This window comes from Hyperolius riggenbachi, chromosome 2 (genome assembly GCF_040937935.1).
Source record: "Hyperolius riggenbachi isolate aHypRig1 chromosome 2, aHypRig1.pri, whole genome shotgun sequence".
NCBI classification, from domain to species: Eukaryota; Metazoa; Chordata; class Amphibia; order Anura; family Hyperoliidae; genus Hyperolius; species Hyperolius riggenbachi.
In genome coordinates, this window is record NC_090647.1 from 133,887,178 (window position 1) to 133,915,141 (window position 27,964).

Sequence of the window (27,964 nt, forward strand, 5' to 3'; positions counted from 1 at the left end):
TCTGATTATGCGCCGTTACTAGGGGAACCGCTCTCCCATCTCCACTGCAGGTCACCGCAGATATGAGGTCTCTGGCAGCAAGGGAAATCCCAGGATAATGTGGTGGAGGAGGGGGCCGCCCGACTCGATCAGGTAAATGAGTGACGGTAGGAGGGACATGCTGGCTAACTATACTGGGGGCACCTATACCAGGCTACCAATACTGGGGGCACCTATACCAGACTACCTATACTGGGGGCACCTAAACCAGGCTACCTGTATTGGGGGCACCTATACCAGACTACCTATACTGGGGGTACCTATACCAGGCTACCTATACTGGGGGCACCTATACCAGACTACCTATACTGGGGGCACCTATACCAGGCTTCCTATACTGGGGGCACCTATACCAGTCTACCTATACTGGGGGCACCTATACCAGGCTACCTATACTGGGGGCACCTATACCAGACTACCTATACTGGGGGCACCTATACCAGGCTACCTATACTGGGGGCACCTATACCAGACTACCTATACTGGGGGCACCTATACCAGGCTACCTATACTGTAGGCACCTATACCAGGCTACCTATACTGGGGGCACCTATACCAGGCTAACTATATTGGGGGCACCTATACCTGGCTACCAATACTGGGGGCACCCATACCTGGCTTACTATACTGGGACAACTATACCTATCTATACTGGGGGCACCTTTACCTGGACACGTATACTGGGGCAACTATGCCTGGCTATCTATACTGAGGGCACCTATACCTGGCTACCTATACTGAGGACAATTATACCTGGCTAACTATACTGGATCCCTGTCTCAAGCCATGTGAAGATGCTCGATTTTCAATGCCGAAATGTAATCTCATAGCTCTGCTGATAAAGAATCCTTTCAGTAGACATATTCATATTTTGTTCTTTACACTTAATTTTGCAATACAGAATTGTCTTCCTGCTCTTCATTTATTCACCCATATTTTAATCACAGCCATATAAAACACACACATAGATCGGTTCAATAAAGCAATACTGTCAAATGAGACATGTTTTATTGTCTTATTATGAAAAAAGGCTATCAAAAATGAATTTACAAATATAAAATACACACTGTACAAAACAGTAAACGGATTTACAAGCTATTAAAAAATAAAACTTTTTTTGTGTGTTTCATTATTTTGTACATACACATTCTTTAAACCTTTGGATGTAGATAAGAAATAAGGTTACAGTATCCTTTAAGCATCACTCCCATACTCTACATTTATATTGTTTTTGTTCCAAAGTAAAAATGAAACATACAGTAATATGAAGAAAATAATGAATTTCATTGAGGATAGGTGTTCTTTGGCATTTTGTATTAGGAGAACTTATTGTGTAAGAAGAACCCTCACAGAAGTTAGGATAACTTATTGTGTGAGAAGAACCCTCACATAAGTTATTCCTTTTACTTCATGTCACTATTTAGGAGTGATTTCAATTAGCTACAATCTTCAGGCCATGACTTGACAACCTCCATGCTTGACTAGAACATCACCTTGTAGCTCAGAGGTCCTATTTATCCCTGTAAGAAGGGACAATGGTCAGGAATCAGGAACCTTCACCTATGAAAAGCAAGGGGCTGAAGTAATTCAAGACAGAGCAGAATACTAATTTTCCCAATAGGGTTAATACTTCAGAATTGTACAGACATACGACTGGTGACCAATCTAACTGCAAAATGTCATACTGGGCAAAAGTAAACTAATGTCGCTAATGTAGCTTTACTAAAGGAGGTGTAAAAAAGATAACCTCTGTTAGGTGCATATAATTATATAAAATTACCCTAAACCTGAGTGGGTATCTGAAGTGAACACAGTTTCCCCTCACTGTACATCTCCCTCAGTAAAATCACCTCCAGTGACTTGGAGTAGATATGTAGCTAGCGGAGTCCGAACTTCCAGTCTCCACACTTGTTACATGTTACTGAACAATGCGTGATTAGCATAGATCAGCAATGTGGAACTCCAGTCCTCAAAGGCCGAGGTCCTTACACATTTTTGGCACATCTTAAATGAATTGATGGGACAAATCAGGAAAGGCGTGGTTCATCAAGTAGAGCGCATTTCTCTATTTTTCTGCCCATCCTAGAGACTGGCATGAATATGGTCCACGAGGACTGAAGTTTGACACCTGTGACACTCGTGGTATAGGTCATGGATCTAGTGACTCGAGAATACCAGCAAGCATACTTCTCTTCTAATAAAATAATTCTAAAAAGAGCTAGTTTTGTGTTAGGCCAGCGTAGAAAATGGAGTTCAGAGGAGTGGTAACAGTCCTATCCTGCTCTCCAAGTGTCAGTGCAAGCAATACCCCACTCACCTCTTATCTGTGAATAGCAGCTGTCAATGACAAATTTACAAAGTTGCAGGCAATGTGCTATATAATTACAGTAAGCAACTAAGCATACAAAATAAGGGGTAGAGGATCCAAGTAAATCACTTTATTTGGAGTCTTAATTTTCCAGCATGAAGTCATAGATGCTTACAGTTCTATATAGATGCCAAACTGACCCAACCAACAGTGCACCTCCAGGCTCCATATTGTCCACCGACCACCCTTGTCTATAGGACACAAGCTATATATGCCAACTCGTCTCTCATGAGGCCTTATAATAGATCTGATTTTAATTTGAACTCTGCAGCTCTGTGTCACTGCTGTATAAAGCAGTGGGCTTAAACTCGTGCACAGCACACAATGAAAAGTCTTTATTCCACATATAGTTGCTGATGAAATTCACTGCTCTGTGTTTGTTTAGCAAAGTGCCCAATTAGTTCGTATCATTAGCTGTGAATAGACTGCAGGAACTCTGTTAAGAGATCTGCCACAGCTGTCTTCTCATACAGTTACACTGAGGCTTAACCCTTTTAGTGCTCCCTGGAAAATTAATCCAAGTTAAAGGTACAATTTTTTTTAGGATTTCCATGGCCCTGGCATTTTTTTCTTTCTAAACAATAGGTGCAAAGGATGCTGGGGGATTGATGTCATAACTCCACCCCTCATGTCCATGTGATCTAATCTAGGCAGGCAAACAGACATCTGAAATAAGAATTATAGCAGACAGACAGGATAATACAGTCTACAGCAGTTCTCTATCGTCTCCTCCCTGTTAAACACCATGCAAAGAGATATAATTTTATCCAGGCAGGCAGAAAGAAGGTAGGGGGGGGGGGCAGAGGAGGGAACCTGGCTGGAGGGGAGGACACATGCTGAGGATGTACGGTACTTTAGAAATAAGAAAGTGCTACTAAAGATATAGATGTGAGTCTGTTCTATCCACTATGATGTACCAGATGCAAACTTTATACGTTCATCTAACAGTACACAGTGCATTATGGATCCATTTGAAAATGGCGCCTGCGAATAATGGCGCATGGTGTTGCCGCTAATCCATTTTTCGCTTATCGCTATTTAACGTTGAAGCCTTATCATTATTTAGCGTTAAAGCCTTATCGTTATTTAGCGTTAACACACAGAACCCTCTATGTACCTATCCCTAAACCCTAAACCCCCCTGGTGGTGCCTAACCCTAACCACCCCCCTGATGGTGCCTAACCCTAACCACCCCCCTGGAGGTGCCTAACCCTAAGACCCTTCTGATGGTGCCTAACCCTAAGCACCCCCCTGGTGGTGCCGAACCCTAACCACCCCCCTGGGGGTGCCTAACCCTAAGCACCCCCACTGGTGGTGCCTAACCCTAAGACTCCCCTGGTGGTGCCTAACCCTAAGACCCCCCTGGTGGTGCCTAATCCTAACCACCCCCCTGGAGGTGCCTAACCCTAAGCACCCCCTGGTGGTGCCTAACACTAAGACCTCCCTGGTGGTGCCTAACCCTAAATCTCCCCTGGTGGTGCCTAACCCTAACCTTGACAGTGTTACATTAAATCCATTCACCGTTTTGCAGTTAACCCTCCTGGCGGTTTGAAAAAAAATCGCCAGGGGGCAGCAAATCTTTTTTTTTTAATTTTTTTTTTTTTTTCATGTAGCGAGACAAAGTCTCGCTACATGATAGCCGCTGCTCAGCGGCATCCCCCCAGCCCCTCCGATCGCCGCCGGCGATCGGAGATCCGGAGATCCCGTTCAAAGAACGGGATCTCCCGGAGGGCTTCCCCCGTCGCCATGGCGACGGGGCGGGATGACGTCACCGACGTCATCGACGTCGTGACGTCAAAGGGGATTCCGATCCACCCCATAGAGCTGCCTGGCACTGATTGGCCAGGCAGCGCACGGGGTCTGGGGGGGGGCGGCTGCGGCGCGACGGATAGCGGCGAATCGGCGGGTAGCGGCGGCGATCGGGCACTGCACGCAGCTAGCAAAGTGCTAGCTGCGTGCAGCAAAAAAAAAATTATGCAAATCGGCCCAGCGGGGCTTGAGCAGTGCCTTCCGGCGGCTTACCCCGAGCTCAGCTCGGGCTTACCGCCAGGAAGGTTAAATAACGTCTGCAGTTTGGCTTATGTAGGTTAGCTATTGATAAATAACGTTACTGAGCGCAATGGCATCTGCTGTTTGGCATATGAACGGCGCTATTGATAAATAATGTTACTGTGTGCCGTTTTTCTTCTTTTTTCCCTGTGCACCATTATTATGCAGTACTAACGATAAATAGCGATAAGCGTATCTTTTTAATGCGGCGCCATTTTTATGCATGTGCACTGTGCGCCATTATTCACTGATCCGAGAGTACATATATGTAATGCTATTCAGACCTTTTTTTGGCTGGAGGTGGTCTTTAAGAAGTTTTAGGAACAGAAATAATTTTGGGGAATCTGTCACAATGGTAAAGGTCAGTTTGTGAAGCTTACAGATGGACTCCGCCAATATCTGACTCTTAAACTTCATCGGAATTCCACTTCAGCGAAACCAAATGATATAAACGTTCCAGAGATACTTTGCAGCTCACCAGTCACAGAATGGCAGGTGTTTTGTTTTGTAAAACATTCCCTTTAAAGAATACAAGTTTTTTTTTAATAATATACTGCACTTAGTCACCTGTGGCATCCATGTGGCACATTAACATCACATATAAGGGAACCTGAGGAGTTGATAAAGGCAATAACATGGCAGCTCTGAAATCTCTGGTGTCTCCATTTGACCAGATTATGACTAGAGTGGCGGAAGAGAGATTGATGGATTATATTCATCATACTATTACTATTTACACAGTGAATTGGGAAGGCTGGGCAAGCTCCGGGATATTTGAAGATGGAGATTATACCAATATTTCCTAGGTTGGCCTGTGAATGACAAACAGTGTCTAACTGCTTATGCTATAAAACTATATTTGTCCCAACAAAGATTTTACTGAAATCTGAGATTATTTAGAAACTTTTGTTTTTTTAGTTGTTTGTTCTATGGTTGCCTTTAGGGTTGTACACTTTATTGCACCTGACTGATACTGTCTTCTAATGATAATGTAAGCTTCTATATGCTTGACTTGATTGTTTTGTATTATTTCCATTTTTTTCGAGTTTATGCAATAAAGACTTAGTGAAAGAAATCTCTGGTGTCTCTATATATCTGTTGAGGTTCTGTTTTACTGAGGTTGTGCACTGCTAGCCAAAGTAAAGTTATTCCAACTAAAACATTATTATGTTATAGAAGAGATTGTGTCACTGTTACAAGCAGCTACTTTAGGCCAAACGTGGAGATTAAAACACCCCAGTATTACTATGAGGGCTCTTTTACATTAGGGCTCTTTCACATGTGTGAAACAGTGAAGTGTGAAACTTAATTGAAATTCATTATGTAGATGCCAATTATTAAAATAATCTACTTGAAGGTATTATATTGATGATATGGGAACCCTACCCCCCACCTCCACATGCAGCTTAATGATATGCATGCTGACTAATCACAGCAAATGGATTTCAGGACCACAGGAAATAGCAAGCATGCAAGTATGTTGACACCACGGGGAGAGATACTGTGGCAGTGAAGAGTAATTGTTATGAATATGTGGTGTGTAATATCTGCATGCCTGTAATTTCTGTATGTATTTCTAATGCTTGAGAACCTTTCCTTTTACAAGTTTATGCTTTCAGGGAAATATGCTCTTCAGTATCCATACAAATAATGCATACAATAACAATAAAGAATCAAGTTGCGTATAGATCCTAAGTACGAATAGTTTTTAGGGGGCATGCTGGTTTCATCCTTGAATTTGGCCAAAGGATGTTGTCTAGTATGTAATCCTGAGTTCGAGGCACCAGTCCAGACACATATTCAGGTAGTTAAAATTCCCCTTCATCGACTGTTTACAGGACCACTATTGTGAAAAATGTTAAAATGTAAGATAAAAATGTGAGTAAAATGCTCTATAAAGCACCTTTTTTCGCTTTATTGCTGTCACACAATAGTTGGTAAAAATCTGACATGTTTTGGACTAGTCCAACTCCTCATGGGGGGATCAGTACCAACTTTTATTTTTTTATAGAAGCACTCCTAGGAAATTATATTTAAAAAGGTGTCAGTCAGCTTCCAGATTCATTTGCAAGTGCTTTTGCAAATAAAGAAATAACAGAGTTCCCCATGAGGAAATGGATTAGTCCAAAACCTGACAGATCTGTCAGAAATGTACTACCTACTGTAAGTGACAGTGATATAGGGAAAAACAAGTCATTTATAGTGCATTTCACTCTGGGAGAAATGTACATTTATATGTATGTATTCTATTTTGTACAATTTTTTTTGCGATAGATGTCATTTAAAGCGGAATATAACCCTGCATTTCAACTTTGCTCTAAAACATTATTTACAGCATATTATATGCATAAAGCATTTTTTTTTTACTAGACCAGCATTGGAAGGGTTAAACACAGAGGTTTAAAGTTCCGTGGAGAGATATGCAGAAGTTCAGATTGTTACATTCTATTTAGTTAAATGTATCTATTGAGAAATGTTACACACTCTTTGGCTGTCCTCCAGCTCCTTCTCAGTCAGAGAGAGTGAGTCACATTCAACACTTAGATACATTTATGTAAACAAAATGTATCTATGTCAGCTTCGGATGCGACTGCAGAAATCTCCAGGAACTTTAAAGCTCTGTGTAACCCTTCCAATGCTGGTCTAGTAAAAAAAAAAAGCTTTTTGCATATAATATACTGTAAATAATGTTTTAGAGCAAAGTTGAAATGCAGGGTTATATTCCGCTTTAAGCATTCATTTATATTACTTTCATAGCAAGCACTAACACCCATTTAAAAGTAAAATCATGTCATCTTTGCCTGCTGATTAATTTAAGGTCTCAAGGCCAAAGATGGACAATCACACAGAGCAAATTCCACCAAGTATAGATAAATGACTTAGTAAGAACTATGGATAACCATGCTGAGGCTGTAAAGTCCATGCATGTATTTTTTCCACCTGGCAAAGTAGAGGAACAAGGCAAAAGTTGTCAGGTATATTTACACTTCCCAATTTTCCCAAATAAACCTTATTTGAACCAGAGCTTGGAGTTCTGTATTAGCAAAGTTGTGCTTATCTTGACTGCAACCAATGGAAGAAGAACACTTTGTGATTGTGAGTTTAGCAATATTCCTGAGAACCTGACATAGATCTTTTAGTATCCAGTGACATATCCACTTATGAAATCAGGCAGTGCAAAGAGCAATAACAATGTGCAAAGTCAAAATAAAGAAAGATGGTTTCTGATCTGTTACTGCACTTTGGGCACTGCACTTTTCCTCATTACATAAGTCCCTCTGTATAAATGATGGATACTTTACTATACTGTCACCAAGCTACAGCTCCTGACTAGCTATTGTAACACAGCATATTAACAATTCCAAAGATAAAATGACTATGAAAATATCTGCATGTGGCTCCTGGCAAAGTAGGATGTTGTGGTTAGAATTAAACAGTTCAGGGTTACTGTTAAAAAAAGAAACGTGTCTGCTATTCTAGGCAGAAAAGTATTATGATTAATGTTTAGTAAACAGATAATGAAAGATTTTCAAATACTGTACATCTGACAAACATAAAGCAAATGTGCAAATCTGTCATAATGAATACATTTATGACACAAAGATAAGACATAGTATTGGAAAGGCTGCACGTTTCAGTGCCACCAAAACTAAAATATTGCATTTTTTGTAAGCACACTAAATAAGAATGTCCCAGCATATCTGTAGAGAAATCGGGATAACGACCAAGCTCTGCACCGTGAATGATCCATTAGATCTGGGCAGTTGTCACTTATGTCCCCATGAGAGAAGTTCCAGGTTGCTCAAGACATAGTGTTCAGGAACTTATTTTCGCCAGCTAAAGAAGACAGCATAGAGTTCAAGTCTGCTACAGCCATGTTTGGAACCATGGTTGATGGATTGCGTGGTGTGCTCAAGTGTGAGGATGGTTGAGAGGATCCCGACAAGCCAGTTGGAGTCACATTGTCTGACATTAAAGATGTGTGGTCAGGGTCATCTATGATGGCAGCAAAATCAATCTGAGTGTTCTCTAAGTCCAGACTGTCCAAAGGATTTGATGTTGGGCAGGAGCTGCTGTATGGCATGGAGTCCGTCTTCATAAAATTCATGTTTGAATTGTACTGTCCATGGCCATCACAGCTGCTTTGATGATTTAGTGGGGGAGCAAACTTTTGAATTCCTGTTTTAACATGATGCATCTCACCTTGCCCTGTGTAATACATAATGCCAGTGGTGTCATTGTCTGACTGAGAGTGAATGGGGGGCAGAGGCACCATTCTTCTAGGACTAGACTCAGCTGAATGGTAAGATGGACTGAGCTGTGGTGGACTACCCACATAGGTGGACTGACTTGCTATACTGTGTTGCCGACTTAGTGTCTTTGGCCCACTGGGTGGATGGGGAACCATTTCATAATTGTAACACTGACTTCCAGGACTTTTCAAAGTTTTAGTGTGATTTGTCTGGCTGTCCTGTGAGTTTGGACTTAATAAGTTGCTCTGCACCTGTTTTCCCTGATAGTTCATGTATTTAGGGCTGATATATGCCTGGGAATGTGGTGTATTCCTATGTTGATTCTGCCCTGTATCCACATCCTCCCCTGTGCTGTTCATCATTGGCATATTTTTAGGTTGTTGGTCCCACATCAGAGCTTGCTGGGATTGTACATAATTTCTCACCATCATCTCTTTCACTTGCATCATAGGCGTGTGTGACCTACGTCCTTGAGGGCTTAATGCATTGGGATTAAGGGCAGCATTGTAGCATGTATTTTGCTGGTTGTCCGGTTGTCCTTGATAATCACAGGTCATGTTTCCTGGGGACATAGCCATGGTGTTTGGCTGGTTGAAGGCCTGTTGCTGTGCAGCATGATGCTTCATGTTTTGGCAGGAGGCCATCGAGGACATGGATTGATGAAACTGTTGTTCTGGTTTAATCTGGACTTGCCCCAAGTGGTTGTACTTTGGATTATTTACATACATACTCTGTTGACATGATGAATTGTTATTCCCAAGGGAAACTTGTTTGGCGGACTCTGATATTGCATTGGAATAATGTCCCTGGCAATTATTTCCTGGTGATAAATGTGGTTGCATTGCCTGATGGTTTGGACTTTGATTGGCAGTCATTTCAATGGTTGCTGAGCTTACTTCGTGCCACTGAATGGGTAAATTAGAGTTGTTGGCCATTTGCCTTGGATTTTGGTACGTCTCACTGTGAGTTATCATCTGGCAGTGGTTGAAATCTGAATGACTTAAAACATTGCCTTGGGCAGAATGACTGTGTGGATTTATGGGTAAACCACTCATAACTCTTGGAGAATTTGGGTATGCATTTTGATGTTGAACATCCAGCCCTTGACCTTGGTGACTTGGATTAATTTGATTAGTTGAAGCAGCCATCTGAGACCCTTGATAGTTCATATACTGCTGCATGTCGTTATTGGCCAATGGCATCATATTGTGTTCCTTATTGTGAGATGGTCCACCTGTGCTGGTTACTTCCATAAACACATTCTCACTGATGCAGGGTGGCCTAGGTGAAAACATATGTCTATGTAGGTTTACATCAGAGCCTCCATAACATTGTTGTTGACCAATGGCCTGTCTTCCCATCATGGCTGTATTCATGTTGGACATACTTTTGAAACGCTGAACTTTGGGAACTGCCTGAGGATCAGCCCCAGGCCTGGCTGGGTCACTAGCTCTTCTTATACCAGCCCCTGGAACCTGAGCTGGGTGAATTATTCCTGCCCCATAAGTATGGTACTCGTTATTGCTATGCCTCCTTTGAGAGCTATTACCTAACATAGATGGTCCTCGACAGTCACCAATAGGATAAGCCATTCGATTATTTAAATTAAATCTCTCCATGTTAGGAAGAGGTGTAGGTGGTGGACCACCAGTGGCCGCAGCATATTTTGCTTTTAGTCTGTACTGCTGTGCTGGAGTTAGGCCTGGAAGACAAGGGGCACCGGAATGTCTTAAAGAGTCTGAAGTCATTTGGTCATATGTGTCCACCATGTTTCCAAGATCACTTGCTCTCTGGTTGGAAAGATATGGTGACACTACTGAAGACCTACGGCTGACAGTATATGCTGAACTCATCGTACTGGTTGTGCTGTTACGTCTGTCATTCAGTGAGCTTATATGATCATTAGAAGACAATTCCATTAGGTGGTTGCCATGGCTCATAGCAAGGGGACTGCACATTCCTGACATTTCTCCCTGAGAAGCTGTGGATTAAAAGAAAGAATGTTAAGAAAAATTGCACTGGAGGAAAATTATTTAGTTTTTTTCTGGTTTAGTTTAACCATTTAATAACCACTTCAGTCAATCTGGACGGATATATCCGTCCAGATAGACTGTACTGCTGCTGTTGCCTGAGTCGCGCTCCCGCTGCCTGCCATTACCCCCCGATCAGTGAATGGGAATATAATTCCCATTCACCGATCTAAGTCCCCCGCAGAAAAGCTTGTAAATAGTGATGGACGCAAATTAAAAAAATGCACCTTTATTTCTAAATAAAATATGAGCACCATAAATTGTGATAGGGACATAATTTAAATGGTGTAATAACCGGGACAAATGGGCAAATAAAATACATGAGTTTTAATCATGGTAGCATGTATTAATTTTAAACTATAATGGCCAAAAACTGGAAATAATGAATTTTTTCAATTTATTTCTTAATCTTCCTGTTAAAATGGATTTAGAAAAATTTTTTTTAGCAAAATGTACTACCCAAAGAAAGCCTAATTAGTGGCGGAAAAAAACAAGATATAGATCAATTAATTGCGATAAAGTTATTGGCGAATGAATGGGAGGTGAACGTTGCTCAGATACATATGATTTTAGACACTGTAGGCTGAAGTCGTTAAAGAAACATATGGGATTCTATTAACATATTTGTTCTATTGATATATTATTTTTAGTATTAAAGGATATCCGAGGCGAATAAGATTGTAAGAACGAGGGGAGCAGGCATGTACAGGGAGCAGTCCTCATGCCCACCGCTCCCCCCCATTCACCTCTGTCCCCCTGTGTTCTTTCCTAAAAGCCAGCAGAAGCTGCTTCCTGCTCGGCTGGGTCAGCAGCAGTGCACAAGAACTAGGCCTAGCAGCGCATTATTGATGATGACCCCATGGCCACTATGAGTTATCTATGAGCACATTCTCAAGCCACCCCCTGCACGCCTTCATACCTTTATTTATGTCTACCACACTCATACCACTTGCCATGCATGGCTACAAGACTTCTCTCAGGCTGTGCCATTTAGTGGACTTCTTTTCCTTATTCTATAACACTGTCCACCACCTTAAATTTTCTCAAAACCTATTTCTTCACAATTGCCCACCCTCTGTCAATTCACTAACTAACAACCAACACTTAAAGAGGAACTCCAGTGAAAATAATGTAGTAAAAAAAGTGCTTCATTTTTTACCATAATTATGTATAAATGATTTAGTCAGTGTTTGCTCATTGTAAAATCTTTCCTCTCTCCAATTTACATTCTGACATTTATTACATGGTGACATTTTTACTGTGGGCAGGTTATATAGCTGCTCCTAGCTGTTTTGGCTGTGACAGACAGCTGTAAACAGCCATTTCCTGTCTGTGAACATTGTTACATTGTGGCAGTTTGCCCAGAGTACCGCGGTACTCAGAGCTTCTTGTGGGAGGGGTTTTAGCACAAAATCAGTCATACAGCGCCCCCTGATGGTCTGTTTGTGAAAATCATTATATTTCTCATGTAAAAGTGGGTATCAGCTACTGATTAGGATAAAGTTCAATTCTAGGTTGGAGTTTCTCTTTAAGACTTTCCTGCTGTATCCAATATCCTATCATCTCTGTTCTTCCATACTCTCTATATTGCTATTATGTATATGTATTATGTTATATGTTAGTCAAAAAACCAACCAGAAATATAACAAACATCCCATGGTACATGAAAGTACCTTCTGTAATGTTATTATTTGTTATTATATGTAAGGCTATCAAATTTCTTTTTGCATTACCTTAGCATTACTCACCTGTATTATGGATAGCAGGTAATTTTACAGACTTTCCCGAAGGAGGTGCCTTTCGCATCTGGTTCAGTTTGTCAATTCTGAGGTTCTCCAGCTTCCTAAGGGCTGACGTTCCTGCAGTTCCGACAGATTCTACAGAAGGAATATCATCCAGGTTGGAGAGGTCCTCAAAGCTTCCTCCAGCATTGGCATTCATTTCCACGCCACTGTCATTATTGTTTGTACTGCCTAGAGGAGACCTTTCACTGCTGCAAGATGACTGTCCTCCAGGGCTGGGCTGGGACTTCTGTGGAATGACAAAAAGATAATGCTAATTCAGTTGCTTCACAATGTCTAAAAAAAAAGCAACATTTTGGTTCTCACTAAGTCTGCTGTTCTGCATTTACTGCAGTGCACATACAAAGATGTAGAAAGGGCCCATGCAGGACAACAGGGATTTATAAAACTGTTGCCTAGTATGATCAGCAGCAGTCATCGTGGATGACACTGATTCAATGTCTGTGAACAGGTAAACTGATGAAATCAAACTGTGATAACAATTTAAAGTGATCCTGTAGAACATGACATGGTTGCAAATGGGTAGGACGGCAGCCTTCCTACACATCCTACGTGACCCTGCCAACTCAGCAGCATAGTCCTTTGGTGCTAACAGGTCTCTGCTGAACCCAACCAAGTCTTGGTATTTAGTCATATACTTCTTTCTTTTGTCATGTCTCTGCCTACTGCTACTGTCTCCTCCCATACTGGTCACATTCTACTCAGCCCCATACTGACGCATTGTCTATCCTCTGTACCAATGCTGTGGACAAGGATGAGTCATGTGGGGTGGGGGATAGAGGCTTGGTAGTTAGGCCCCTAGCTGAGTTCTCATCTGACTGGAGGGACTCTCCAGAGACCTAAAAACGATTGCAACCAGAGTGGCAGAAGTGATAAGGTGGCCTTACTGCCAAATAAGATCACAATGACCCACTACTGGGTTACTACAAGAGTGGGGAATTCAGATTGCTATAAATCCCCTATCATGATAAGGCAAAGCTTAAAATAAAGCTGAGGAAAAAGGCAATATTTTTGGGGATTACACCAAAGCAATGAATTCTAGTTTTTGGTGTAATGGTAGTGAGGATTGGGGGAGTTAATTATCAGGACTCCCCTTCCTGACAGGTATAAATAAACGTGTTGAAGATAAGAGGGGTTAGAGCTGGTTAAGTATTTGGGTTAAAAGCCTGGTACACACCTTCAATTCTGATTGGTCAATGATTTAGTGTTAGTGTAAGGAAAGAGTGTACTATATTGCAAGTTAAAAGTGAGGCAGTTTGCAGGGCACTGGGTAGTAGATGGTTACACTAATTATTAGGCAGAGGATAGGCTATTAGGTTAGTGTAAAGTCAAGTACACATGCATGAGGGATGTCTGGGCAGAGATCAAAACTCAATCCCTTGGACGACAGTTCATGGCTGAGGCTGCACAGACATGCTGATAGCCTGTAGGCTCACAATGCATTATGTTACTATAGAAGGGGGAGGAGGGTTGACAGAATGGGTGGGTCAAGGGTGAGAACAATGCCAGCCAGTGTTTTACTTTGAGGGGGTTATTGGGCTGCCATAGATTTGCTAGATTCTCAGCAATCATGTCCTTTACCGGACTTGGTTGAGAATCATCTAGTGTGTATATGATATTTAAAGGGAACCAGAGGCCCCAGAAAAAAGATTTTATACATACCTGGGGCTTTCTCCAGCCCCATACGCACGGATCGCTCCCACGCCACCGTCCTCCGCTTCCTGTATCCGGCGGTACCGGGTTCTGTAGTTTCGGCCAGTCGGCGGCAGCACGCGGCCAAATGTCCGGATCACAGGGGCTCCCGGCATACCCTTACGCGTGCGGCTGCATATTGTGCAGTCGCAAGCGTAAGGGTATAGAGGGAGCCCCTGCTCATGCGGACAATTGGCCACGTCCGCCGGAAGTGATGGGACCCAGTACCGGCGGATCCAGGAAGCGGAGGATGGTGGCGTGGGAGCGATCCGTGCGTATGGGGCTGGAAGAAGCCCCAGGTATGTATATAATGTTTTTTCTTTTTATAAGTCCGGCGTCTCTGGTTCCCTTTACGGGTAGGTAAGATTGTTAAAGCCAGTTTGGGTCAGACAAGGGATTTATACATTATGAAACTGTGGAAACTTGATATCTAGCACAGAATTAACCAGGTGCCTGGATATTTGGGTCAAATAAATATGTACTACATACATATTTCAACCGTTTCTCACCAATGACATATCTGGCACAGTTAGCCTCCCCTCTTCCTTCCGTGCTTGGGAAGAGTTTACTTCTAAGTCTTGCTGGATATCACTCTTCATCCCTTGAGGTCCATTACCCTCATGTGAGGAATGGCTCCGAGGCAGGCCATCTCCACGGTGTTTCTTAGTGATGTGAGCCTCAGGACCATGGACTGTCTTCACATGCTTTCGTAGAGAACTAGGATCAGTATACCTCTTTGTGCAACCCGGTATCTTGCACACATAAGGTTTCTAGATAAGATAAAATGTAATTATTATTATTATTATTATTATTATTAAACATACTGGTTTGAGTTATTCAGTAAATACATTACCCACAATTTAAATATAAGTGCTGTAACATTGCCTAGGCTGGCCTTCTGCACAATCTAGATGTACATCAGAAGTATTGAGTGCTTCGATCAACCACATTTGTCCCTCACCATAGATTATCATACTTGTCACATATTGAATTTCTTGTAGATCCCATTTATGGCCAACCTCACTGGTTGTTTTATTTCTCAACAATTTATCAAAATGTATGGCAAGTTATTAAAATGCATAAATCCTGTACAGCACTCGTCTGTCTTTATTTTGGAGAGGCTAAACTTAAATCTTTTTGGAAGTATCCACCTGTCCCTCTGTCCTCCTTTTGCCTCTCTTTTTGGCCTGATGCATATATATATATATATATATATATATATATATATATATATATATATATATATATATATATATATATATATATATATTTGCCGAAAGCCCAATAAAAAATATATCACATTGTGCTAAATTTTATGTCCAATCACTAATTTATTGCCATGTTTGTCTTCAAATGCTGATGCGCTTTGAGTCCTATGGGAGAACAGCGCTTTACAAATGTTATTGTATTGTATTGTATTGTATTGTATTGTATACTAGAAGATTTGGGATGGTAGAAATATCCAATGTGGTTTTAAAATGAAAATGTGTTTTGCTGATACATTTTTTATTGTGCCTGACTTGAGGTCTGATGAATGTGTAACTGAAGGTGTGGTGGGGGCGTGTCCTTTGCCCAAATATGGTTGCACCAATACTGTACAAGTCTTCTCAGAAAGTCATCTCAGAAAGTTATAATCCAGTATCTTCCAGTTGCCAGTTTGCAGTCTATGTCATACCTCATTGGAATGAGTGCGGTTCTGGTGCTTTGCTCGGTCAGAGGCATTAGAGAAAGCTTTGTTGCAGCCTTCATGTTCGCACACGTAGGGCTTTTCTCCTGTATGGGAACGCAGATGGGTCTTCAGGTTCTCCAGACGGGAGTAGGCTTTGTTACATCCCTCAAACTGCCAGGAAAATGAAAACACAGATTGAGTTTATTTAGAAGTTAGACTTGGGAAAAAAATCTGACAAAAAACATGCTTCTACTTCTACTTTCAAAGACTTATAAAATCCTTATACAAAATTGGACACCTGATCAGAATGCAGGGCAACAGACATAGTGAGCAGAAGTGACCAAGAGGCATGAGTCAACAAGCAAGAGACTTTGCACATGCCCAATATGGGCTCACATGGCTTTTGACAAGGGAGAATATCTTGCAGAGGAGAGGGAGTCAAGTACTCCCAATGCAAACTGATCCAAACGTTAAGGGCAAGGCATTCTTCCCCAACCAAAGTACCCCTGAGAAGGTGCGGTAATAACATGGGAGCTCATGGTGTAATCTGTCATCCTTTTAAATAGAGGGCAACCAAAACCACCCACAGCCAGAAAGTTAAGTAAAAGGTGTCTTCTGTCCTCTTGCTTAAAATTGTTAAAAGTAAAAAACACCCTCAGTACTATAAAAAAATTATTTTAAAGAAACAAAACACATAGGCTCATCCGTAATTAACTTTTTTCTCTTGAGTTATCTCCTAGGAGATCATTTTCTTCTTTCTTCTTTTTAAAATAACTTTTCATCATTTTACAATTGGTGAAAAGATACTATCAACATTATTTTGAGTATTTTCTTGCTTGTTTGTGGTTTAAATGGCTTTTATGACAAGGTGTGATAATATCACAGAGGAGAGAACTCAGGAGAAAAAGTTAATTCCATATGGGCCATGGATATTTCAAATGTTAATGTACCTTATCAAGATTAAAACAACTTAATATGAGACTCTGATAAGTAATAAAATGTACTGTCAATGTTTACATTACAAAACAGAGTCATAGGTAGCCCATAATATCAATACACATTGTCTGCAGGTGCTATCAATGCTCCAACAGAGATATACTGGTACTAATGATATAAATCCATGCCTGAAAAGCAGTATCACCAGCTACTTGCTGGGGATAAAAATAAAGAATTGATTTTAGATTTTATGTCCGACAGTTACTCTTTAAGAAAAAGTTAATGCTTAAAATGTGAAAAAATTATTTGAAAATAAAGTTACAGAGACAGGTTCTTTTTGAGATGAATCTTACAGTGCACTTGTGAGGTTTCTCTCCAGTGTGTCTTCTCATGTGGACCACAAGCATATACTGGGCCTTGAAGGGTCTCAGTTCCCTGGAGCAGTCCTGCCAGTGACACACAAACTCTTTCTTCTCCCCGTGGATATGTTCATTGTTGATGTGCTGTGGAAGAGATATGTGAATAGACCACTCTAGAATGAATGTGAATGAACAGGGCAGGAACCCTTATTACACTTTTGTGCACCTTGATTAGTTAGGTGAATGGCAATACAGATGTGATACATCTATCTAGTATTTTCTGTTATGAATGCATTGAGATGTCTGTGTTTGCAGGTGTACATAAAATAATATAAGCAAGGGGAAATCATACTTAGAAAAAATCTTGCACGGTATACAGGTGGACTGCGAGAAGTACTTGTGTTCCATGAAAATGTATACTTTACTCAAATGACAACTACCAAAGTTAACTAAAATTCTAAATGCCACATATATTTCTAGTAATTACTAGCAAATAGCAATGCAAAGGCCTCTTTTTTCATATTTTCATTTCTTATGTGAAGAAAATATGACATTTACAGATAACAGTGTTCACTGTGGGAGTTACAGTACTATGGAGGAGTCTAGCACATCCAACATACAGAAACAGTCCTTACTGGCTGTAATCCTTTGACTCAAATGTCTTCAGAATGACAGAAAACAGAGATATAGCAACAAATTAGTATGCAAATAACTCATCAGTTGCAGCTCTGTGTGCCTTGTTCCTATATCTCTGCTTCATGCAGTTCTAAAGTAAAAAGTCAGAAGATTACAGCCAGGAAGAGCTCATTCAGAAAGGTGGGTGTAAGCATCCAAGAACAGGAATTAAGTAAGGGCCCTTCTCTTTAGATCCTTTTCTCTGTAGTTGAAAAATGTCTCAGCTGCTCACATATGATCTGTGTGGAAGCAGTGTGAGTGGTCAGGGCAGAAACAAACATTAAATTATTCCTCTGTGAATAGTGACAGGTAAGTGGCACCTATCTACCTGGTACAGCTCTGGCCTCGACGCTGACTTATAAAGCAGGGACCTGATAGACAAGACATTTACTTCACACAGGCTGTGATAAGAGACTTCTTAAAAGTCTTCTATTGTTACTGGCTAATAGCACTATAGGTATGTGGGGTTTACCCCTCAACAGTTTATTTGATAGTTGTCCTTTAGGGCTGGTTCAGACGGACGTTTGCAGAGCGTTTACAGCCAGCATTCAGGGCTTGGTGTTAAACGCTCCCATTCAAGTGAATGGGAGCGTTTGTACCAAGCTTTCAAGCGCGTTTACACAAACGCGGCGTTTGGGTCCCGATTTTCCCTGGCGTTCAAGGAGCCCCTGGAAGCTACATGTAGCTTTCAGGGGAGGTTAACCGCGACGGCTAATGTCCCCCTAGGGGAAGAAAAAACGCGACCGCATCCAAACGCACACGAACGCTGCTAAACGCGACGCCAACGAACGCAACGCCTCCAAACGTCCATCTGAACCAGCCCTAAAATGGACTCTATCTAGAAAAGCTAGGAATTACATTGAGAAATAGCATAAGTCAGACTGAGAACATCTGTCTTACATGTACAAGATGCTCCTGCGTATCAAACTCCTTAGTACAGTTTTCCCAGTGACAATTAGTCTCATACACGGCTTCTGGTTCATGTTTCCCGTCTTCCTTCTCCAAGTCATCGCGACCATCGAGCAGCCCGAGCAGCGGATCCTATTTCAAAGGAAAACAATGAACAGATGCCGGAAAGTATTCTGTATAACCTGATCTTTCTATTTTTATAATTTCTTTGAAATGCATACAATATGCTGTATGGTATCTGGCAATGGAGTGGCTGCACTTAGAACTTATTCTGTTTTAGGCACAGGAAAATGCTGACTCCCCTTGGTACATATTCCCTTCCTTCTTTCGTCCTACCGCCACATATGTTAGATGGTTATTGTCGGAATTCACAAATGAACTGCTGGAAAAGATATCTTCTTTACATAGAGAGACATCGATGGACTGTATCAGTTAAAGGAAACCTGAAGTGATAAGTATATGGTGGCGGCCATATTTAATTCCTTTTAAACAATACCCTTTGCCTGGCAGCTCTGCTGATCTAATTGGCTGCAGTAGTGTCTGAATAACACAAGAAACAGGCATACAGCTAATCTTCTCAGTTCTGAAAATATTGTCAGAAACGCCTGATCTGCATATATATATATATATATATATATATATATATATATATATATATATATATATATATATATATATATATATATGTATTAGAGGCAGAGGATCAGCAGGATAACGAAGTATCTGGTATTGTTTAAAAGGAAATAAATATGGCAGCCACCATATCCCTCTCACTTCAGGTGTCCTTTAAGATATGACAGGATATGAGCTATTGCATGTTATTAGACTTACTGAGAATGTAGTAATTGTCTTAAGTACAAACCAGCTTGCACTTCATTTATTGATGCTGGATTTATCCATAAGGCTCCAGAGGTGGCCAATCAAAACTAAGATAACAAGTAAACTAAAAGTGAAAATATTGTTCTTTCCATCTAACCCTAAACAAAGCCACAGCCTAGTGTCTTGTGGAAAATATAGCCTTGAACCCAAAGTATTTAAACCTGGGCAATGGAAAGTGAGTATAGGATGAAAAACTACATTGTTGGAGGTTAGCTCTATTGAAAACCGCATGTCAAAACTAAAAAAATCAGCAGATACAAAGATAGAAGCTGATGTAGTCGATGTGAAAGTAACAATTACAATAAACTAGGTGAAGACTTGAACCTTCCTGTAGGGTGGTGGAAAGGGAAGCAGGAAGGAAAGAGGGCACATTTGGACAAAAAGGGCTAATGGACAAAAAGGGCGCCACCATAGGCTAAAATGCAAAATATCTGCTATTGGGCGCCTGACAGGAAATTAGGGCGCCCAAGAAATAGCGGTTGTAGGGATTGTGTTAACAAAAGTTTTCGTTTACAGAATAAGGTTTATTACAAATATTGTTTATAACAAATTAATTTTGACTTTTGCTTCTACTTATTAAGTTGTTTTTAAATTTCGCTTTTAGGAGGTTTTACTTATTTTTTCGTTTTTAAATTTCGCTTTCAGGAGTGTAAGTAAATTTTTGTTTACACTTATGGTTTTAAAATTCGTTTTCATACGTATAATGCTTAAATATCGTTTTGAACCTTATTGTATTAGAAATACATCGCTTTTGGTATTAACTTTAATTTCAGAATTATAATGCGTCGATTATAGTTTTCAGATTTTTTATCTTACTAATATATCTCTTTTAATATTACCATTATTTTAAGATTTTTAATGCGTATGTGATTGTAAGGCTGTTTATTCCATTATACTTATATAACTTTTTCTATTTATAATATTTTTAATGTGTATGTGATTTTAAGGCTATTTATGCTATTAAAAATATGTAAATTATTCTATTCATGTTATTTGTAGTGAAGTATTTTAAGGATTAAATGTATTATTGTTTATATGTGTGTAAGGGTGTTTGTGCAGTGGGGATGGTTAGGGTTAGGCAACACTAGGGGGTGGTTAGGGCTAGGCTCCACCAGGGGGTGGTAAGGTTTAGGCACCACCAGGTGGGTGGTTAGGGTTAGGCACCACCAGGGGGTGGTTAGGGTTAGGCACCACCGGGGTAGGGTGGTTAGGGTTAGGCACCACCAGGGGGGTGGTTAGGGTTAGGCACCATCGGGGTGTTAGGGTTAGGCATCACCAGGGGGGTGGTTAGGCACCACCAGGGGGGTGGTTAGGGTTAGGTACCACAATGGGGGTTTTAGGGTTAGGCACCACCAGGGAGTTCTAGGGGTTAGGTACAGGGAGGGTTCTGTGTGAGAGTAGGGTTAGGTACAGTTGCAGTAAAATACCTGTAACATCTACAATTGTATTACTATGCTTAATACAAGTGTAAATATCGTTTTTTGTTATAGATGGTATTTTGCCGTTTCATTTCCGTTTATTCAAAATAAAAATATTTAGCGCTTGATTTTTGTTTATAAGCTATAAACGAAAAATATTGTTTTATAGAAAAACTTAATTAGATAAAAACTTAATTTTGGCTATATCCTGCTCCCTTTTTTCCAGGTAATTGCTTCAGTCGCATCAGTCTGGGTATTCTGCGCATGCGAGGGAGGTCCACTCATGCACAGTAGACCCAGACCGGACCTGACTGAACCAGTTACCGGTGCTGATTGAGGCTCGACGAAAGACCGCGGGAGGACGGCGTGGGACTCACATGTGTTTATGGGGCTGGAGGAACCCCCCGGGTAAGTATTGAATCTTTAGATTTAATTATCTCTGGTACACTTTAAGAGCTCTGCCTCTGACACAAGAGACCAGGGTTCAAATCTCTGCTCTTCCTATTTGGTAAGCCAGAGCCTATTCAGTGAAGAGTTCTTGGGCAAAATTCCCTAACACTGCTACTGCCTACTGAGTGCGCTCTAGTGGCTGCCTCACAAGTGCTTTGAATCCAACGGGAGAAAAACGCTATACAAACGATTTATTTAGACAAAATGCAACATGTAGAGGCTGACATGTTTCAGACCTAATAGATTCTTAGTCATAGAACAAAGGTCACTACACACTTCAGTTTGTTTTTCATCCATATTGTTAATGTGACCTCTACCATCTGATAAGACTCAGAATTTGAGGGAGGGATCACACTTCTGCTGGAACCACAGAAGTTTTCCGCAAGAGTTTTGCCGCATGATATGTTCGTGTTTTCACGCATGCGTTTTTTGACATTAGCCAGTGAGAAATGGCATGTAATGTGTGTAAAGGAGTACAGGCCGTATATTTTTTCTGTGCTACACAGAATCGCAAAACACAGCAGCCCCATAGAAAATCATTACATGTGATTTTGCATTGCGGTAAAACGCTGCTGAAATGCATGAAGTGTGATCTCTCCCTGACGGTGTGTAGGCAGAATTCATGCAGTCTATTAGGGAACAGACACAGACAGACCATAACCTTGATATTTGCTATTAGTAGTGTTGGTATTCTAATTTCACTAACCCAAATTCAAACACCAACACTAGCGATTATACCTGAGTGCCAGCTGAAGCTGGGCTTGATATATCTCCCTCTGATCCCTCCTCCAGGCGTTTGGCGTTCATGGCATCTAAGCTTGTGCCTGATAATGGCTCTGATTTCATCTGCAAAGAAAACCGATGCATTGGTATTGGTATGCAGGGGGACACATATTTCCAGATAAGTTAGCACTGCGAATAGACACCCCTCCATTTAGAGGAGAAAATTAAATAATTGTTTCTTTTACATTCAGTATTATCTGTATTTTTGTTGGATACAATTTAAAAATATAGCAAATAGATAAAATATAGGTAATCTTACCGATATTCAACTATCGTTTTCCCTAATGCATCCCTCATACTAACTTTCATCCACCTATGCCTAACAGTAACCTTCCCCCTACCTATGCCTAACACTAACTCCCATCCACCTATGCCTGACACTAACCCACCCTCACCTACACCTAACATTAACCTTCCTCCTACCTATGCCTGACACTAAGCCTCCATACCTATGCCTAACACTAACCCCCCACCTACACCTAACACTACCCTCTATCTACCTATGCCTAACACTAGCAGCGTGCCGCAGCCAATACAGGTTTGGCTACATAATAGCCGAACCCTGACGCCCAAGGAACCCTGAGCACTATTTGCTCACCACTCCCACTATGTCTGCCATTATCCGAACGGTGACTACACGGTAGCTGACCTTTGTGCACCCCTTACTGACTCCAGCCGCTGCTAAAACCGATGTCCAGAGTTTGGCTAGGGGCGCTGCCATAGCTGCAAATTACATTGTGGTCTATGGTAGTGCCACATCCTCTGAACAAGCCATGTGCCATGATTACCTGCTTTGCATAGACAAGAGAATATAGGTGGGTGGGGCAATATTTGCTCACACAGACAGGAGATAAATGACTATACATCTCCTTGGGGAAATGTATAGTCATTTATCTGTGGCCATGATCATATACTGCAGAAACCATATACTGCAGCACTGCTTCAAGTTATTACTTGTAAATGGAACAGTTGGGGAAATGTATAGTCATTTATCTGTGACCATGACCATATACTGCAGCAACCAAATACTGCAGCACTGCTTCAAGTTATTACTTGTAAATGGAACAGTTGGGGAAATGTATAGTCATTTATCTGTGGCCATGATCATATACTGCAGAAACCATATACTGCAGCACTGCTTCAAGTTATTACTTGTAAATGGAACAGTTGGGGAAATGTATAGTCATTTATATGTGACCATGACCATATACTGCAGCAACCAAATACTGCAGCACTGCTTCAAGTTATTACTTGTAAATGGAACAGTTGGGGAAATGTATAGTCATTTATCTGTGATCATGACCATATACTGCAGCAACCAAATACTGCAGCACTGCTTCAAGTTATTACTTGTAAATGGAACAGTTGGGGAAATGTATAGTCATTTATCTGTGACCATGACCATATACTGCAGCAACCAAATACTGCAGCACTGCTTCAAGTTATTACTTGTAAATGGAACAGTTGGGGAAATGTATAGTCATTTATCTGTGGCCATGACCATACACTGCAACAACCAAATACTGCAGCACTGCTTCAAGTTATTACTTGTAAATGGAACAGTTGGGGAAATGTATAGTCATTTATCTGTGACCATGACCATATACTGCAGCAACCAAATACTGCAGCACTGCTTCAAGTTATTACTTGTAAATGGAACAGTTGGGGAAATGTATAGTCATTTATCTGTAGCCATGACCATACACTGCAGCAACCAAATACTGCAGCACTGCTTCAAGTTATTACTTGTAAATGGAACAGTTGCTTATGGAAGAGCATATAAATCTGGAACCCTCTATAGATCTCTTGAAGTATTATATTATTTTGTGTTTGTTTGTTTCATGCTTTTTGTGCAGCTATAAATAAAGGGAAAGTAATTCAGCACATTAAAGTTTTTAGCATGTCTTTTATTTGAAATAATCATGACACTATTGTGATATATTCCTACTTCATAAGTTGTTTGTCCAGAAAACTTGGCTTAAAGGGACACTTAAGCCAGAAAAAAAAAGGTTTTACTCACCTGGGGCTTCTACCAGCCCCCTGCAGCAGTCCTGTGCCCTCGCAGCCACTCACTAATCCTCTTGTCCCCCGCTGCCAGCTATTTTCTTTTTTGCCGACAGGCCCGTCAGGACTGGCCATGCGTAGCTTTTTCTGCATTGTAATTAGCGGTATTGTGGGCCGCAATGTATACAAAAATACGCGTTGCCGCATTATGAATGCATAGATATGCGGCAACGCGTATTTTTGTACGCGTTGCGGCCCGCAATAGTGCTAATTACAGTGGGGAATGCGGAAAAAGCTACGCGTGGCCAGTCCTGACGGGCCTGGCGGCAAAAATGAAACTAGCTGGCAGCGGGGGACCAGAGGATTAGTAAGTGGCTGCGAGGCACAGGACTGCTGCAGGGGGCTGGTGGAAGCCCCAGGTGAGTAAAACTCATTTTTTTTTCCTGGCTTAAGGTTCACTTTAAGACACTTTAAATAGGCTGCGTTACTTTTACCAATCCCAGTTTTTGCACGTCTCACATTAAATACATTAGCGCTATGAATATAAATCTGTTTTTTAGGTTTCCATTGGCTCCGGAAATGATCACTGGATAGATAGAACACACCCACCTGGCAGTGCTTGATGGAGGTGCGAGACTGAAGAGCGCCCACCCCTCTGCTGGATAAGTGCTCGTGTGAGTTGTAAGACATATGGGCGTTTGCTCCATAAGAGGTGCCCTGAGGCCTCTGGTGATTGAGGCAGTTCTGATACCCAAGCGATGGACTGAAAACAAAGTAAAGTGATTTAAATATAAATTAACATTTAAAAATACAAACTAAATTGTATTGCAGTATTGTCAATAAATAAGAATATATTGATCCTAGAATTTATACAATTGTGATTTAGTGAGTCAGACAGCAGCCGTATGTGAGTGAGGTTATATATACTTTACCACATCTAACAGTATATGTCTACCTTAAAGTGTACCTGAGGTGAGAGTGATATAGAGGCTGTCGTAAGTATTTCCACAATACCAATTGCCTGACAGTCCTGTTGATCTTCTAGCATCAGTAGTGTCTGAGTCACAACCCTGAAACAAGCATGTGGTCAATCCAGTCGGACGTGAGTCCTAGCACCTGATCTGTATGCTTGTTTAGAGTCTATGGATATACAAGTACTAGAGGCACAGATTCAAGGAATTAAATATAGTAGCAATAGGTAGAGTTGGGCCGAACCTCCGATTTTAGGTTCGCGAACCGGGTTTGCGAACTTCCGCGGAACGTTCGGTTCGCGGAAAAGTTCGCGAACCGCAATAGACTTCAATGGGGAGGTGAACTTTGGAAAAAAAAATTCTGCTGGCCACAAAAGTGATGGAAAAGATGTTTCAAGGGGTCTAACACCTGGAGGGGGGCATGGCGGAGTGGGATACACGCCAAAAGTCCCCGGGAAAAATCTGGATTTGACGCAAAGCAGCGTTTTAAGGGTAGAAATCACATTGAATGCTAAATGACAGGCCTAAAGTGCTTTAAAACATCTTGCATGTGTATACATCAATCAGGTAGTGTAATTAAGGTACTGCTTCACACTGACACACCAAACTCACCGTGTAACGCACCGCAAACAGCTGTTTGTGTAGTGACGGCCGTGCTGGACTGGTGCACACCATGGCGAGAGTGCAGGTTTTGGTGGCTTTACAGCCCATATGGTCGCCTGGCTGATGTAGCTGAATGACAGAACAGTGACTGTCCAGCTGATCAAATTTGGTCTGACCACAATGAAGCAACGACCTTACTATCTTTTGTGTGCCCCCCGAGACACTCATCTAGGCGCCGGTCATTGCTTCATTGTGATACGCAAGCCCCTTCACCACAGCAAGGTAATGATCACGAAGGGGAATGGGCGCATGTACATGCCTTTTCTTTTGTTGTTGCAGCTGCCCGCAGTGCAGCCAGAAAAATTAGGCAGTCATGTACACGCACCAGAAAAATGATTACAGCGGCCGCTGCTAGCAGCGGCCTAAAAAATTCAGCAATCCGCCTGGAGTCCCGGACCCTGTTGGTGGTGGCGGAGAAGGTAGTCAAGCGGCCTGCAGGCAGACATGCTGTGTGGAGGGACTGGGAGCGACTTAGTCTTCTTGGGGCAGGCCAGGCAGCCAGTCACACGGCGTGCAGGCAGAGATGCTGTGTGTGCGGGGACTGAATTAGTCTTGGGGCGGGCAGCAGCCCTCCGGGATCCATGCCTCATTCATTTTGATAAAGGTGAGGTACTTAACACTTTTGTGACTTAGGCGATTTCTCTTCTCAGTGACAATGCCTCCAGCTGCGCTGAAGGTCCTTTCTGACAGGACGCTTGCAGCAGGGCAGGAGAGAAGTTGGATGGCAAATTGGGACAGCTCTGGCCACAGGTCAAGCCTGCGCACCCAGTAGTTCAAGGGTTCCTCATCGCTGTTCACAGCAGTGTCTACATCCACACTTAAGGCCAGGTAGTCGGCTACCTGCCGTTCCAGGCGTTGGTGGAGGGTGGATCCGGAAGGGCTACGGCGAGGCGTTGGACTAAAGATCGTCCGCATGTCCGACATCACCATGAGATCGCTGGAGCGTCCTGTCTTTGACTGCGTGGACACGGGAGGAGGATTAGTGGCAGTGGTACCTTGCTGGCGTTGTGCTGTCACATCACCCTTAAAGGCATTGTAAAGCATAGTTGACAGCTGGTTCTGCATGTGCTGCATCCTTTCCACCTTCAGGTCAGTTGGTAACAGGTCCGCCACTTTGTGCCTGTACCGAGGGTCTAGTAGTGTGGCCACCCAGTACAGCTCATTCCCCTTGAGGTTTTTTATACGGGGGTCCCTCAACAGGCAGGACAGCATAAAAGACGACATCTGCACAAAGTCGGATCCAGTACCCTCCATCTCCTCTTGCTCTTCCTCAGTGACGTCACGTAAGTCAACCTCCTCCCCCCAGTCGCGAACAATACCACGGGAAGGTTGAGCAGCACAAGCCCCCTGCGACGCCTGCTGCGGTTGTTCTCCTGCCGACGTCCCCTCCTCCTCCTCCTCCCCCAAAGAAACACCTTGCTCATCATCCTCTGAGTCTGACTCGTCTTCTGCACACGACTTCTCTTCTTCCTCCTCCTCCCCCCTCTGTGCTGCCGCAGGTGTTGAGGAAACAGCTGGGTCTGATGAAAATTGGTCCCATGCCTGTTCCTGCCGTAACGGTTCCTGGTCACGCTCATTCGCAGCTTCATCCGCCACTCTACGCACAGCACGCTCCAAGAAGTAAGCGTAGGGAATTAAGTCGCTGATGGTGCCCTCACTGCGGCTCACCAGGTTGGTCACCTCCTCAAACGGCCGCATGAGCCTGCATGCATTTTTCATCAGTGTCCAGTTGTCGGGCCAGAACATCCCCATCTTCCCAGACTGTTTCATTCTACTGTAGTTGTAGAGGTACTGGGTGACGGCTTTCTTCTGTTCTAGCAGGCGGGAGAACATGAGCAGGGTCGAATTCCAGCGAGTCGGGCTATCGCAAATCAGGCGTCTCACCGGCATGTTGTTTTTCCGCTGAATTTCCGCAAAGCGTGCCATGGCTGTGTAAGACCGCCTCAAATGCCCACAGAACTTCCTGGCCTGCTTCAGGACATCCGCTAAGCCAGGGTACTTTGCCACAAATCTTT

The 27,964-nt window shown here is 42.2% G+C and overlaps 1 protein-coding gene across 2 annotated transcripts in view; it reads right to left on the minus strand.

The window, feature by feature from the left end:
- Positions 1–8,119: 8,119 nt before the first annotated feature.
- The window catches only part of GLI1 (GLI family zinc finger 1), a 183,845-nt gene continuing 164,000 nt past the window's right edge, over positions 8,120–27,964 (minus strand). For both annotated transcript variants that reach the window (XM_068265153.1, XM_068265152.1), the window contains exons 5-12: positions 24,925–25,078; positions 22,267–22,374; positions 18,773–18,913; positions 17,192–17,341; positions 15,909–16,073; positions 14,743–15,003; positions 12,488–12,770; positions 8,120–10,690 (exon numbers count right to left, since the gene is read on the minus strand). In XM_068265153.1, the coding sequence (XP_068121254.1) occupies positions 8,259–10,690; positions 12,488–12,770; positions 14,743–15,003; positions 15,909–16,073; positions 17,192–17,341; positions 18,773–18,913; positions 22,267–22,374; positions 24,925–25,078 (3,694 nt within the window). In that variant the 3' untranslated portion in view covers positions 8,120–8,258. The remainder of the gene's footprint in view (positions 10,691–12,487; positions 12,771–14,742; positions 15,004–15,908; positions 16,074–17,191; positions 17,342–18,772; positions 18,914–22,266; positions 22,375–24,924; positions 25,079–27,964) is intronic.